The sequence below is a fragment of the Phascolarctos cinereus genome, unplaced genomic scaffold, assembly GCF_003287225.1.
Source record: "Phascolarctos cinereus isolate Bilbo 61053 unplaced genomic scaffold, phaCin_HiC Scaffold_2;HRSCAF=192, whole genome shotgun sequence".
Taxonomy (NCBI): Eukaryota; Metazoa; Chordata; class Mammalia; order Diprotodontia; family Phascolarctidae; genus Phascolarctos; species Phascolarctos cinereus.
Window position 1 is genome coordinate 141,506,780 of NW_027555625.1, and position 15,195 is coordinate 141,521,974.

The window sequence follows — 15,195 nt, forward strand, 5'->3', positions numbered from 1 at the left end:
ATGGACCTCAGAGACCACTGGCTCTGCTACCTCTCATCAGGGACAGTGGCCCTGTAAAAAAAAAAAATTCAACTCCAGCCTAATAACAGTCCCGCCAGGATCCTGGCTTAAGTCTGTAATTTGTCTGGCTCGTTGGCAGGGCTGGCTGGTGGTAATAGGAGCGCTGATGCCTTTCTACTGAGATTAATGATATCCTGGTGCTGGTAGGCGGGAGGCCTGAGCCTTTTATTTTTTATGCCATTAAATGACATCCAGAGACTTCCACTCTGAAGCTGAAAAGCCCCCATTCCACCACGTTCAATTACCCCTGGAGATTATTTGCTGAGTGGGGGATCTTGGAGTGGCGAGGCCAACTTTGACTTTAGGGAGAGGAGAAGAGTTAGGAAGACGGGGATTCAGACCCCCAGGGAAAACCGCTTTCCTCCCATTTCAGAAATCTGACTTGGCCTAGCAGGACTGCCCAGGTGCCCAGAGGACCCTGGGGGAAAACCAGGAGCTGGTGGTACATCTGGAAAGAGCATCTAAGAGCAGAGGGAGGGAGGCATTGTGGGGGTTAGCCGAAGCTGTCCTCTCTAAGAGATGACTAACCGGTGTGTGGATTTGGGTCTTCTTCCTACTTCGTGCATCCTTTGGACCACTGTTGGCCTCTCTGTAAGCACAAAGCAGGGGCAGAAAGAAGGGAAACTCGTAGCTCGTAGGATGCTACCTCTTCTACAAAGCCTTCTCTGATCTCTTCCCCACCTCCCAATCTCTCCCCCATCTGGGTATAGCACTGTATATGCTTATTACATTCCCAATTGGATTATATTTGTCTTTGTATGTTTTGTATTATTCCCACCAGACTGCAAGCTCCTTGAAGGCAGGCACAGTCCTAGTTACCTCTGTGCCTCCTCCAGCACTTCAGCACAGGGGCAGAACAGTGCAGGTGCTAATTAACAAGTGTTTGTCATGTGAGCGAATGATGTCAGTGCTGGAAGGGAACTTAGAGGTCACCCAGTTCCTCTAAGAGGAGGAAGCTTGGGCCTCCAGTGAAGTGACTGACCTGCCCATTTCCTTCCTGTAAACAGTTCTGGCAAGACATTCGGTTGTGGGGGTTGGAAGGCTTCAGTGAGTTTTGAATATTATTATCCGTAAGGTTTAAAAAAAATTATTTCTTAATTACTACTCTGAATAACTAAGGGTTGGCTAGTCCAGGGTGTTCTGGGAATGTGAGCAGGCTTTGGCCCTCTCTGAGCTCGGCTGTCCGTCTGAGAATCACCCCAGGAAGGCCCCAGCTGGGGTGCTGCCAGGCCCCCAGTTTTACCAGCTCTGCCAGGTGGGTGGTGCCTGTGCAAGGCAGGAGAGATACCTTGCACAAGTGTTCAGGGATGACTCAGGGGAGGTGCTGGGGCCTGGTGGGGGGGCATTGGTACAGGTTCCCAGAGCTCCCCAAAAGAAACCTGGATTGGCATTAAAGGGTTGGGGAGAGCAGCAGGGGAGTGGCAACTGGAAACTTCTTTAGATAGGGGTGGGGGGAGGCTTCTCTTACCTCCAAGCCCTTGGCTTCTGTTTTGTTTTTTTTTAATTTCTCCTCCAAGTACAGCAGTTTGGGAGACATTTCCCATTTTAAGAAAACAAAGTGTATGTTTTTTTAAAAGGCCATACAAAAGGGATATCTTGTCAGACTCTATGCTCTGAAATTTAATTTAGAAAATATGGTCGGTCCCCTTACTCCTAATGACCCTTGTCTCATTCACCTATCCTACCCTGAAGGCCTTCAAGCCAGCTACCCAGAGCAATACTTCAGTGCCTGACAAATCTCATCTCATCCTTCCTGTCTGATTGTCAGGGGATGGTTAAAGCACCACATGGGCCAAACCCTGGCTTGTGTAGAGCGGGGCTCCTGGAGAGGAGGGTCAGAGCTGAAAGAGCCCTCAGAAGGGATCTAGTCCAGCACCCTCCTTTCATTAATGAGGATGCAGAGGCCCAGAGGGACTTGCCCACGATCACCCAGCCATGCACCCTGGGGCCCTTCACCAGCCCCTCTCTTGTTTGGAGTTTTCTCTCCTGGGACTTTTCCCAGCCCCGTTGGCTGGAGGGTGGGCGATTTCCCTGGGGCTGATTCTCTGAGCTCTTTCAATCACAGACTTTGCCCAGGGAGGGATGAGCTTTGGGGCAGCTGGCACTCCTTTTGGTCAGTTAATCATCACCCTTGGGAAGCCTCCCTTGCTCATTGGGGTGAGGAGGAAGGTTAGGGAAGGGTGAGGGGAAAGGATTGCTTTTTGACAGCTGGTCTCAGTAGAAGTGACCCTGGCTAGGCACAGTTTCTCCAGGGTGCAGTTACCTCATCTGTCAAATGGAATCCACAACACCCCATTCAATCCGTCTTATGGGGTTTTGTGAGGATCAGATGGAGTGCTTACTGAGAAAGCTCTTTGTAAGGTCGTGGTTATTACTGAGTTGTGGTTATTACTGGTGGGGCTGTTACTTGGGTCCTTCCAGTCTCTTTGCTTTGGGGTCAGGGAGGAAGAGGATGGCAAGGAGGGAAATTTTCATTCGTGGGGATGGTTTTTCGACTCCTAAAAGTTGCAGAATCTCAGAGTTGGCTGAGGAAGTACATGGGGGCTGTGTATGTTTATATAGATGTGTGGGTGTGAGAATGTGTGTGAGTCTATGAATGAGAAAGGGGTGTGTGTCTGTGTGTGTCTGTGGATGTTTGTGGATGTGAACACAGCATTAGACGCTATAGGGGGAGAAAAATGAAGTAGAAGACAAGGCTGATCAGGGTCTTCAAGAAATTTCTAAATAAAAGGCAATAGTTGACCAGTGCACAAAATTCTCAGGAGCACAAATTCTAGAGGCAGAAATGCACACGCTTGGGTAAGGGAATAAGCATTTTATATCACCAGTCACGTGCCAGATGCTGTGCTAAGTGCTTTTTAAAATACTATCTTATCTGAGCCTCACAATAACCCTGGGAGATAGGTACTATTATTATCTCCATTTTACAGTTGAGGAAACTGAAGTAAATGGACTTAAATGACTTGCCCAGGGTCACACAGCTGGTAAGTGTCTGAGGCTGGATTTGAACTCAGGTCTAACGTTTTATCCACTGTGCCATCTAGCTTTGTAAAAGCTCTGGAAGACCTAGTCTAGAGTCTCATTCCTTGGGGGAGAGTCTCAGAACTGGGTTCTCTCTAGAAGCCTGGGGGTGAGAGGTGGAGGAGGGGAATGATTCTTTAAGGTGGAAACAGCATTCATGTAAAGGGTAATGGGAGGGAGGTCTGCTCTGATGGATGGTTTTAAAACTTCCCCCACTGGGGATGCCTCCTCACCTAGTGCCTCCATGAAACCCCTACGTTGGCTTCTGGGGAATGTAGCTTAGAGACTCCGTTAGTGAAAGAGGCTCTGGGTTAAGCCTTCTAATATAACCATCTACCAAGTGGTAGGGGTGTGTGTGTGTGTGTGTGTGTGTGTGTGTGTGTGTGTGTGTGTGTGTGTGTGTGTGTGTGTACAGGGGTCTTCAGAAAGTCCTTATGTACTTTATGCTTTAACAACTTAGGCTGTTTCTATCACAGCATTTAAAAGCACATTTTATTACAGTTTGAATAGCTCATCACAAAATCACTCCCAATGTGTTCCTTTAGATCCCTGGACAAACAAGAAATGCTTACTGTACATACAAAGATAAGCTATTTCCTCTGACAGAAATTAAGTCCCTATCAACTTGCCTTTGAATTTTACTCACAGGTTGTTTCTATCATGGCTACCACCAAAAATGGCTTAAAAGTTTGGAGGCTGAAAACCTGCTTATGGACTTTGGGAGACCCTAGCGGGATCTCTAGCATCAGCGCACTTGGCCTGAATAGAGAGGGAACGGCTGGCATGACTGGATGAAGGGGTATGGTTTGGGGCAGTGCTTTTCAGGAGGGGAAGGCCATAGGCCATGGCCTGTCTTCTAAAGTGTTTAGTGTGATGGGCATAAGTTGTATCCGGCTCATCCCAGGCTTGGCCCCATCTAGGACAAATACCAAGTCAAGTCCAGAGGAATCCAATTGAGACATGATCAGCCAGGTGTCAGAGCAAAGGCTCAGGTTTTTAGGGGGTGGGAGCTACGGTCAGTCAGTGGAAGAGGTTCTGTGGGGGTGTGGGTATTGGGATTAGGGTGGGAAAGCAGAGGAACCTGCAAATGTTCCCTGGGCCTGAAATCATTGCAGCCCCTTTCTCTCTTCTCTTTCCTTTACTCTACCCAGAATCTAGGAAGTCAGCTCCTGTGCAATAGAGTGAGGCAGAGGGTTAGGATTGGAGAGAGTGAAGAGTAGAGATTTTCCCTCCTTTCTCACTCAGGAGCTCAGGCTGTCATGATTAGATCCTACTCTGATACCATTTTGTCTTCCCCCCTTCCCTACCCTGCACTGACTTGTTCTGAAAGTCCCCAGTGTAAAGGAAGGTTTCCGACATCATAAGTATTCCAGAGACTGATGGAGCAGTAGGAGAACACATTTGCGGGGAGGGGTATGCTCGGGGAGGTGGGAGAAAGAGGGAGGGCACTGAGAGAAAGTATGTTGGAAGTAGGACAGCACGATGGAATTTGTACAGCCAGATCAGTCTGGATCCAAACTTGCCTCCAGGGCCCTTAATGGGGTCTTAGCGCCCCAGGGGCTGAGCCAATTTTTGTGCCTAGACATGTCTGGGATTGGTTGGGACACTGCTCCTGTGGGCCTGCCTCTACCCTGGGTCTGTCTGCCAGACCTTAGATATGAGGGCTGCCAGGTCTGAGAAAGGCGGGGCATGTCACCCCACTTTGGTTCTAACTCTCCATTCCTCAAGCTGGAGATGTCTGAATCTGGAGAATGCTGATTCGTGGTACGAAATCTACTCTGCTGAGCCAACGCTCACATACCCCACCCCACTGCGTCTTTTTTTCCTTCCTTTCTGGTCTCCAGAACCCTTACTTGCAATGTGGTAGACACAAAGAGCTGGTTACAGCATCACATATTAGGGATCCCCCTGAAGCTATTGTCTCGTGAAAAGACAATTAGGAAGATAAGGCCCTGTTCTGGGCCCCAGGTGGCCCTGAGCCTATAGGCATGTACTCATTCACCCCTTCCTGGATTCCTGCAGCCCATCTAGTTGAGGCCCTCCTTACCTCTCACCTGTACTAGAGTAACAGTCTCTCAGTTCGGTCTGGTGCCTCTAGGCTTGCCCCTCTGTTGCCAGACTAACCTTTTAGAATTCCCGTCTTCCCTCTCTTACTTCCCTGCTCAGCTATCCAAGACTAAGGCCGCTGTCTTTGCAGGTCCTCTGTGATCTGGCTCCTTCCTTCTCCTGTAAACTTATTTCCTGGGCTTTGCCAACACAGGGCCTCTGCTCTGGCGAAATCAGCCTCTTTCCCATCCTGCCTCCTCCCCACACTCCTAAACAATATGTTCATTTCCAAGGGATGTTAAAGGCAAATGATGTGAGGGTATCAGTGGTGACTTGCCTCCCCCGTCCCTACCCCCCCTCTACTACAGTTCAGAAGGGTGCTGAGGGCGCCTAGCTGGTTCAACGGCGAATAGGTTAAGAACAGCTGACTACAGAGAGCTAAAATCTGCAAAGTTCTTTACATACATTGTCTCATTCGATCTCACAGCCCCCATTTCACAGATAAGGCTTAGAAAAGTTAAGCTGCTTGCAGAGATCACACATCTGAGGCAGAATTCTAATCTAATCTAATGACTCAGGAACCACACTCTCTGCTTGGTGGCTAATGTCCTAGAATCCATTCATTCTTTCTCTAAAGGGCATAGGGCTCATTCTTTTGGGGTCCCATCAGCTGGTTTTTGGGAAGGAGAAGGAAATTTCTAGAGGCTGGGGCTGGGAAGGTGTTGTGAGAATACCTAGTTTGCTTCTCAGAGAATGAGGATGAGCCAGGGCTATGCCAGCTTCTTCCACCCAGCCACCCTCCTGTTGACTTGTGGGACTTCTTCACTCTGCCATGATTGACATCAGTGCTCTCTGGCTTACCTTCTGCTACATCCCTTCCCTCCCAACCCCTCATCTTGACAGGCTATTGAGATCTAGGTCATCATCGTCATCATCATCATCTTCTTCTTCTCCTTCTCCTCCTCCTCCTCCTCCTCCTCCTCCTCCTCCTCCTTCTCCTTCTCCTTCTCCTTCTCCTTCTCCTTCTCCTCTTCTCCTTCTCCTTCTCCTTCTCCTTCTCCTTCTCCTTCTCCTTCTCCTTCTTCCTTCTTCCTTCTTCTTCTTCTTCTTCTTCTTCTTCTTCTTCTTCTTCTTCTTCTTCTTCTTCTTCTTCTTCTTCTTCTTCTTCTTCTTCTTCTTCTTCTTCTTCTTCTTCTTCTTCTTCTTCTTCTTCTTCTTCTTCTTCTTCTTCTTCTTCTTCTTCTTCTTCTTCTTCTTTTTTTCCTGGAATGGAAATCTAAGCCCCGGAGAGGAGAGGGGTAGTTCACTCAGAGTCACGGATTATGTCAGGTGATTGCTGGAACCTCAGGATTCTATTCTTTCCTGGCCTGGGACAGGAGGGGATGGAGGGAATGGAGGGGATGGAGGGATCTCTGCTGTCAGGCTATGCAGGTGTGCATCTCAGAAGCATTTGAAGAAGGGAGTGGGGGATCAGGCTGGGGCAGGGCTTGAGGCTGCCTTTGCCTTGACCACAGAGTTGTGCAAGGAGGCAGAATCTGTGACTAGATCAGGCAGCCATCAGGGGGGCATTCCAGAGTCCTCTTCCCTAGATCAGACCCAATTATTGGGTGCAATTACCATCTGGGGTGCTTGTTGTAGGGTTGCTGCCTGTACATGTCACTGGGGACCATAGGGGAGATTGCTCACCCTCTCACTCTGGATTTCCATTCAAAGCTATGCTCTTGGTTCCTGGATTTTGTTCTCTTGTGGAGATGATGGCTCTACTAAATAAACTCCTTCCTCTTTGGCCTGGCCTTGAGCTTCTCTAAAGAAGGGACACCCTTCGCTCAACTGGGACTTGTGGGTGTGGGGCCTGAGGCCTTCATTACCCCAGTGCAGTCTGCTGTAGCTGGGCCATGGGTCAAGCTGGAAGTCTTACCTCTCTTAGCCTTTTCCTTGGAGCTCAGGGTGACCTGTTTTCCTTTTTTTGGCTGCTCAAACAGGATGAACTGATACCGATGGAAACCAGTCTCTGGAGGTGGGTTAGGAGGCTGGTAGCCTGAGGGCAGAGAAGGAACAGTGGAGTGAAAGCCTGTCTGTGTGTGCCCAACCCAGGGCAGAGAACCCCGAGGCCTGACTCCAGGCAGAGGAGAAATTTTCTGGGGGCCAGCTCCTGAGGTGGATGGGCTCTCTTCTTATAGCCAACAGATTCTCAGAGCCAATATCACTCATTATCATCAGTATCATCAAAGGATCCCTGGGGGTCATCCAGTTCATCCCTTTCCTCATTTTACAAAAGAGGAAACTGAGGTCTGGACAGGTTACCCTGTGACTTGCCTAAGGTTTCACAATAGGTGGAAGGGCTGGGATTCAAACCCAGATCCTCTGACTCCCAAGCCTGAGGTCTTTCCACCGCACTGAATATTTGTTTACTTACCAAATAATTACTAAACTCCTATGTACACAGCCCAGTGCTAGATGCTAGGGGAGATTCAAAGTTTAATAAGAAAGCACAGTCTCTGCCCTCATGGACCTTACACTTGAGTAATACTAACAGTATTGGCTGATATTTATGTATTTGCTTTAAGGTTAGATACTCACAAAAGCACGATGCTAATATTATCTCCATTTTATAGAGGGGACAAGTGAGGTATATAGAGGTTAAGTGTCTTGCACAGGGCTGCACAGCTAATAATTTCCTCTTTGTGGAAAGATTTAGGATTTAAACCAAAGTCCTCCTGACTTGTGGTACTACATGATATGGGGATTGTTGGGGAGAGAGGCTGGGACATGGTGATAAATCATGAAGGTCCAGGGTCAGCAAAGGCTTCGTCAGAGAGGTAGCATTTGAGCATGTCACAGAGGGGCTTTTTAGGGAGTGGTAGGATTTAAATGGGAGTGTGTGGGGCACATTCCAGGCACAGGGAACATCCTGAATTCCAGCATCAGTACCCAAAAGCTCCTCTTTATCTTTGATGGTCTCGTGAAGGCAGGAGGGCGAGGATCGGGGTGAGGATCAGGCCTAAGGGAGAGGGATGGGAGGTCCTTGTTTTGTTGCTCTGCCCTATGACAGTCTTTCAGCTCAGGAAGAAGTTCATTTTTCTACTTTTTTTTTTTATATGTTTAGCAGTGTTCCACCCCCCCCCCTTCTTTCCTTTTTCAGCATTTCCTCATGAACTAAGTTCCCAGGGGAGCCAGTTTCTTGGATGGGCCTAAGGATCTGGAAGTGGTTATGGGGGTGGGCTGGATTCAATTCAAAGGCTTGCTCATGGAAGCTCTCCCAGTGGGAGTGGTGGCCTAGGTTGTGGCAGGGGAGCCTACCGAGACCCTTTCCCTTCTTCCTTCTCAGGAGTCAGGTTTGGTAGAGGAGAAGGGTCCCTCCCCACCCCTCCAGACTGTGTGAACTTCAGTCTCAGACGAGTTTAGCAGACCTCATCATATCTTCCTTCCCTCTCCTCCTTCTCCTGCAGGAGAGAGCTAGGCTTCAGCCAAAAACCCTCCCTGGCCCCCTCTTCCAGATGGGGAAACTGAGGCATTGGCATTCCTTTGGTACCATTTTTTATTTTAGCCAGAAAATTGTGGAAAATAACTTGGAGGAGGAAAATGGAAGAGAAGAAGGGATTAATGATGCAAGGAATCTGAGGAAAAGGCCTGGACTTCTTAACCACTTTTGCCTCACCTCCCCCACTAAGCCAGTTCACAAGTCAAAGAGAAGCTTCTTGTCTTGGAAGGAGGGTTGGAAGTTGTCCTTTGGGAGGCTCAGAGGGCCTGTAGCTAAGAGGAGGAGCAGGATTTCTGAGAGTGTGTGTGTGTGTGTGTGTGTTGTGTGTGTGTGTGTGTGTGTGTGTGTGTGTGAATAGTGTGCTAGACTTGGAGTCAGGAAGACCTGGGTTCAAATCCTGACAACTTACTATCTACATGATTCTGAGAAAGTTTCTTACCCTTTTTTTTATTTAATTTTTAAAAATTATTACTTTCAGTTCCAAATTCTCTCCTTCCTGCCACCTCTTCTTCTACCCATTGAGAAGGCTAGAAATTTATACCTTATATTCTTTTGAACTTTATTTTCTTCATCTATAAAACGGAGATAATAATAGCATCTGCCCTCCGGTGTTGTAAGGATCAAATGAGGTATTGGCTGTAAAGGCCTTTGTAATTAAAGCGCTTACATAAATGACAGCTATTATTATTATTAATGTTGTTGTTTTAGTCTCATCTTCGTTCAATGGAATTCAGATAATAACAGCTAGCATTTACGCAGCACTCAAAGGTTTGCAAAGTGCTTTACATATGTGACCTTCATTTGATTTTTGAAGCAACCGTCTGAAGTAGGTGTTATTATTATCCCCATTTTATAAGTAGGGAAACTGAAGCTGAGAGGCGACTTACCCAGAGTCACACAACTAGTAAGTGTCTGAGGCAGGATTTGAACTCAGGAGTTCCTGATTCCAGGTCCGGTGCTCTATCCACTTTGCCATTAAACTGCTTTTGTAATGGTATATACTAGTCTGTATATTGGCATATATGGTATGGATGGAAAGGATTCTGCTTTTTTTTATGCTTAGGGTTACTATTGACATTATTATTATTAATTTTTTTTTTTTGGTTAGGCAGTGGGGTTAAGCGACACTTACCCAGGGTCACACAGCTAGTAAGTGCTATGTGTCTGAGGCCGGATTTGAACTCAGGTCCTCCTGAATCCAGGGCCGGTGCTTTATCCACTGCACCACCTAGCTTCCCCAACATTATTATTATAATAGTGAAGTGGGTCTGTGTCTAAGTTGGTAGATACCCATGTATGTGTGTGTGTGTGTGTGTGTGTGTGTGTGTGTGTGTGTGTGCATGCGCATGCACAAGAATTCATAAATCAATGTCTAGGTATGCAGACATGGTGAATTTAAGCATGTGTCATTAGGAATGGCTGTGTGTCATGGGAAATGACATTGGGAACTTGGACCAGGAAGCAGGAGAGAAAGAAACAAGGGCTTCTGTCTTCCATTGCTGTCTTCCAGGACATCCCCCACTTCTACTCTGAGCCTCCCATCCCAGGACTCTTCAGCAGAATTCCCCTTCTAGTGGTGAGTCTGGGGAGCCTTTGCCTGCTTTGTTCACTTCATGACCCCATGCATTCGGGGTACCTGCTAGTTTACTTCCCTGGAGAGATGAGGTGGGGAAATCGAGGCCCACCTGGGAGTGCTGTCAGTGCCGAGGGCACGTTCAGACTGAGGGGATGTGAAGGGATTAGAGAGAGGGGAGGGGAAAGCAGATTTTAGGGGCACTGGGTGGAAATAGCTAAGGAGCAAGGTCAAAGGCTGAGAGAGATAACAGTGGGATGCAGGTGCCCAACTGTACACATCTTCAATTTCCTACTAGATTGTAAGCCTCTTGAGGGCAAGGATAATTTTGCAGTGATAATAACAATGTACATCTCTGTAGCCCTTTACAATTCTGAAAGCCCTGTGAGGTCATCGGTACAACTATCAATATTCTCATTTTACACATGAGGAAACTGAGGCGATGCCCATAGTCAAATAGCATTTTTCAAGTAGGATCCTGCACGTAGCAGAGGCTCAGTAAATATTGATAAAGTGAATGAATGTCGGCCTTACTCTCCGATTCATCAGACCTCCCTTCTGGGGGCTCTCAGAGCCACCCCTCAGCACCCCAAAGTAGCTGGGTCATCTGGAAGCCCCCTAGTCCTAACCTCATCTTATAAATGAAGAAACAAGAATGTGAGCTCGGTTTGAGAAACGATTGTTTCATTTTCTGTGCTCGAATCCCCAGTGCCCACTACAGTCCCTTGCGTGTAGTAGGTGCTCAATGGATGCTTACTGTTTGATGGATTGAAACTGAAGATGGAGAGTCTGGAGTGGCTTACTTACCAGTCAGCTCATCGCCACGTATGTTCCCAGTCTTGAGGCTAGCACCCTAAAACAACAGAAAGACATGTAGGTTACATGGGGTGGGTGTGGAAAGTAGCAGGAGACCCCAGGCTGGCCCCCTTTTCCTTTGAAAGTCTGTTGTTGGTCAGGAGGTGTGGGTGAGGCAGATGGTATGGAAGGCTGTATTGCCCAAACTGGGCCCTTGGATGGATGCCCAAGGCAGGATGTGGAATCTATTTCTTCTGCCAGTTTTAAGAGAGGTAACAGATACCCATGTGCCTGAGGGAATGGTTCAAGGGGCAGGCCTGCTTGGAAGGAGGGGGTGTGCTGTCTGATCCCTGGAGGACCTCATGGAGTCCAAGGATTCATTTCCTGTCTCAGCTTCTCCAAACCTATGGGACTGCAGAGAGCTGGAAGTGTATTCTAGTAGGAAAGGCATTGGATTCAGATCTGTGGTTGTTGTTCAGTTATTTCAGTCCTGTCTGACTCTTTGTGACCCCGTTCAGGGTTTTCTTGGCAAAGATACTGGAGTAGTTTGCTATTTCCTTCTCCAGCTCATTTTACAGATGAGAATCTGAGGCAAACAGGGTAAAGTGACTTGCCTAGGATCACATAGCTATTATCTGTGCTGGATTTGAACTCAGGTCCTCCTGAGTCCAGGTCTGGCACTCTCTCTACTGTGCCACCCAGCTGCTCCTTTAAGTGACTTGCCCACACCTGGGTTCAAATACCTGCTTCATTATTTCCTCTATAATCTCAGGCGAGTCACCTTAACCTTTCTGTGTCTCAGATTCCTGTCCATAAGCTGACCTCCTGGGTCTCTTCTAGCTCCAGACCCAGAATTCTAAATTGGGTAGGAGTGGCTCAGTGTTTTAGGCTCTGAGTGGAATGAAAGTTTTAGGTTCGGATGGAATGAAGTGGTCCTGCCGAAGGCTAGAAAAGCATTGTTTAGTCTTCTCCTCTGAGAACATTCAGAGGGCTTGGCTGGTTGCCTTCTAATCTACAGACAGTGAAAGGGAAAAAGGAGGGTGGGCTGGGCCCGAGGAGCCTGCTGCAGGGAGGGCTTCTTTTGCGCTGCTGACTCATCCCATGAGCCCCAGGCGGGCCCTGTGGCCTCCTCTGGGCTTGCTAAAGTCAAGATCCCCCCCTCCCCAGTCTGTGGGATAATGAAGAGATGGGGATGCGGTGTTAATTACTGTTTGTTTAGGTCTGGGAGATGCTCAGATGAAATGACTGGAGCTAGGGCCCTAGGCACACCGGTGCCAATATCCTGGGCCATGCTAGGGAATCCCTGTGGCCCCCAAGTGTAGGCTTTCATAATGTTAATAGTGATGATGAAGGACATATCATAACTGGTTCACTTAGCACCTAACTGTGCCCTGGTCAGCAACCCTACTCAGCTTGTCCTCTTCCTTGGGGGAGGGAGTAAGGCCAGAGGGGAGGCCATGAAGCGGGCAGGAACCTCACCCCCACCTCTTGGGGAAAACCCACACAAGGTCTAGCTCCCATGCCTGTGATTTTAAATCCGAATCCCGGCTCGGGTCCTCCATATCCCAGCTGATAACCGACATTTATAAAATCCTTCACGTTTACAGCATACTTCTTGGGTATTATTTTCATTGATCCTCATAACAAACCCTGTGAGGTTGATTCTGGTGTTGGGCTGTTATCCCCATTTTACAGAAGAAGAAACCGAGGCTCAGAGAGGTTAGGTGAATTGTTGATGGTTACATAGCTCGAGAATGTCAGAGATGAGATCAGAACTCGGATCTCTCCTGAGTCCATGCCTGCAGAACTTTCCATCACCCTGTTATGCCCTTCACGATCAATTTCATGCCTGTCCTAAAGGCCATGCTCCTATTTCCCAGCGCCCCTCATTTTTTACCACCGAGCTTTGAATTTTCCCCGAGTTGGTCCTCTGACCCCTTCAGGACTTAGGTGCTGGTGGGGGGCAGGTAGGTGAGGCTGAGGGTGGGGGTCTACGAGGAGAACCCTGCCTTCTTTTGCTTCTTTCTCCACTCCGGTCCCTTTACACATTGGTCAACTGTGTCTTCCCTCAGCCTCCTTGTTCCTTTCCCATTGAGGAATAGCCTCTGCCAACTTCTGTTTCCACACCAGGGACTCAACACAGCTGTTTGGGAGGAGCCAGCGGGCTGTACCCACCCACCTCATTTTCGTAGACTGCTATCAGCAGTTTGCCTCATGCTGCTCACCTCCATCTTGCAGGTCGAATCCCCCAACTTTATCACTGCCTCGGGTCTCACCTCAACAAGGCCTTACTCCTTCTTAAGCACTGTGTCCTGTGCTCTCTCCTCAATCCTCCTGGATGTCCTCACTCCAACCCCAGACACCCTTCCTCAGCAGGGATCTCTCTACCTGTGTTGTTTTTCGTTTTTGCTTATTCTATACTTATCACAGTGCCTTGCATAGAGTAGAAACAGAATGTTTGTTGAATAACATTGAATTCAGTATCCTCACTCTTTTCATTAGCCACACTGGAGATTTGAACCTAGGTCCTTAGACCCCAAATCCAGGATTCTTCAGCTCCCCACCCTCCCCTAGCTCAGCTCTTTTCAGCCCAGTTTAGTTGATGGTTTGTTTAAACAAAACAATAGCAACCCAAAATTGCTGTTTCATTTTCCTCTCCCAAAAACTCCCAGCCCCACCCAGAGATATGACCTTAGCTCTGCCCATTGGGGGACAATGAGGGTGGGGAGATCTGGGGTGGAAAGTTTGATTTTCTCTCATTGACTTGGGAGGGAACTTATTCTCCCTCTTGGGAGGTTTTCTCTCACCGAGTGGAGCTTCCTAGGCAGAGAACTGACCTCTTCCATTTACTTTGCTGAGTAAGACCATATTGGCCTTTTGCCCTGGACCATGGGCCTAAGCTGTCTGAGTCAGCTTCTCAGGAACTTGTAAGCAGAGAGCCTTGAAAGAGCTAAAAATACTCTGGAGGAAGGAGAGTAGTTGGGGGTCCTGGGTCAGAACCATAGCTGGGTCATCTCAGTTTCTTCCTCTGTACTGTGAGGGGCTCAGACAAACATTCTTTGAAGCTCCAGGATGCTGTGATCTTCTGATCTCTGGAGCAGCCTTTCCGCTGTGCCCTGATGCATTGCCTCAAACTCTCACTATTTGGGTCCTGACATGGTGGAGTCCCCATGAGGAAGGTATGAGGAGGGTGTTAGCTCTTATATTAAAACAATAACACTGTTGTGTCCATGGGACCAGATTAGCCAGCTGTGGCTTAGTCAAGCCTCTGCTAATGTTCTATTACTAGAGATCATTAACATGTCCCTAGTTTCATAGTTTAGGAGAGCAGGGAAGAGACTTGCTCAAGATTATACATCTGGGGGCAATGCTGAGGCTGGAATGCAGGTGCCCTCATGTCCATTCCCATGCTTTTTCCATTATATTGATTGAATGCCTCCTAGAAGGGAAGGAGGGAAATGATTATAGAGGAGAGAAGTACAGGAAATAGCACAGGTTTGGGAGCCAAAACATCTGGGTTCAAATTTGGGCTCTGCTACTTAATACCAATGTGACCTTGGTCAAGCTCTTTTGACTTTCTTTTGGCTTTTTTTTTTCTGACAGTCTCAGTTTCCTCATCTGTAAAAATCGGAGGGTTATGTTGGATGACCTCCAAGGTCCTTTCCAAATCTCAGTCCTATAAACTGATGTGCTTTTTGTAGGTTCAGGGAATGAAGTATGGCCAGATGAGGTAGACCTGCTTAGGGATATAAGAGTTGGAGACCCTGGGTGGTATGGGAGCCCTGGTGCCTCTAGTTGGGGGTGGTAGAAATCATGAGAAGGGGAGGAAGGGGAGTGGAAAATGGAATGAATTTAGAATCAGAAGACCTGGGTATTATTCTGACTTCTGCTACATGTGAAACTTTGGACAAGTCATTTTCTTTCCATGGCCTTTCCTCATTGTGAGATGATGTGGTAAGGGGAAAGGTGCTGCCCTTTCCCCTCTGGGACATATGACCCTTAAGAAATGGGGCATGTTTGGTCTTTTAATTTATTCGTTTTCCATTCTTTATGAAAGGAGCTTCAAAAGGTTTAGAGAGTGAGCCACAGGAATCTGGAAGTTGGAAACTAGGCTGGATTTTGCAACCCAGCTTAGCATCGATGCCCCCAAAAAGCAAGAATCAGTTTTTGTGCCATGAGGATCATGTAGTGACTTTGGGACCCCAGCCCAGCACAAGGA

The 15,195-nt window shown here is 47.9% G+C and overlaps 1 protein-coding gene and 1 long non-coding RNA gene across 8 annotated transcripts in view; one reads left to right on the forward strand and one right to left on the reverse strand.

Annotated features, from left to right (window-relative positions):
* Nucleotides 1-15,195, reverse strand: part of PEBP4 (phosphatidylethanolamine binding protein 4) — a 264,107-nt gene that overhangs the window by 11,232 nt on the left and 237,680 nt on the right. For 4 of the 6 annotated variants that reach the window (XM_078149647.1, XM_078149649.1, XM_020975744.2 and 1 more), the window contains 2 exons: nt 10,989-11,034; nt 7,046-7,165 (listed from right to left, as the gene is read on the reverse strand). In XM_078149647.1, coding sequence (XP_078005773.1) covers nt 7,046-7,165; nt 10,989-11,034 — 166 coding nt within the window. The remainder of the gene's footprint in view (nt 1-7,045; nt 7,166-10,988; nt 11,035-15,195) is intronic. The other 2 variants (XM_078149651.1, XM_078149650.1) reach the window with 1 other exon arrangement.
* The window catches only part of LOC144455812 (uncharacterized), a 92,150-nt gene continuing 78,001 nt past the window's right edge, over nt 1,047-15,195 (forward strand). Inside the window, exon 1 of one of the 2 annotated variants that reach the window (XR_013484605.1) lies at nt 1,047-1,315. This is a non-coding gene — a long non-coding RNA (uncharacterized LOC144455812). The remainder of the gene's footprint in view (nt 1,316-15,195) is intronic. The other variant, XR_013484604.1, reaches the window with a different exon arrangement.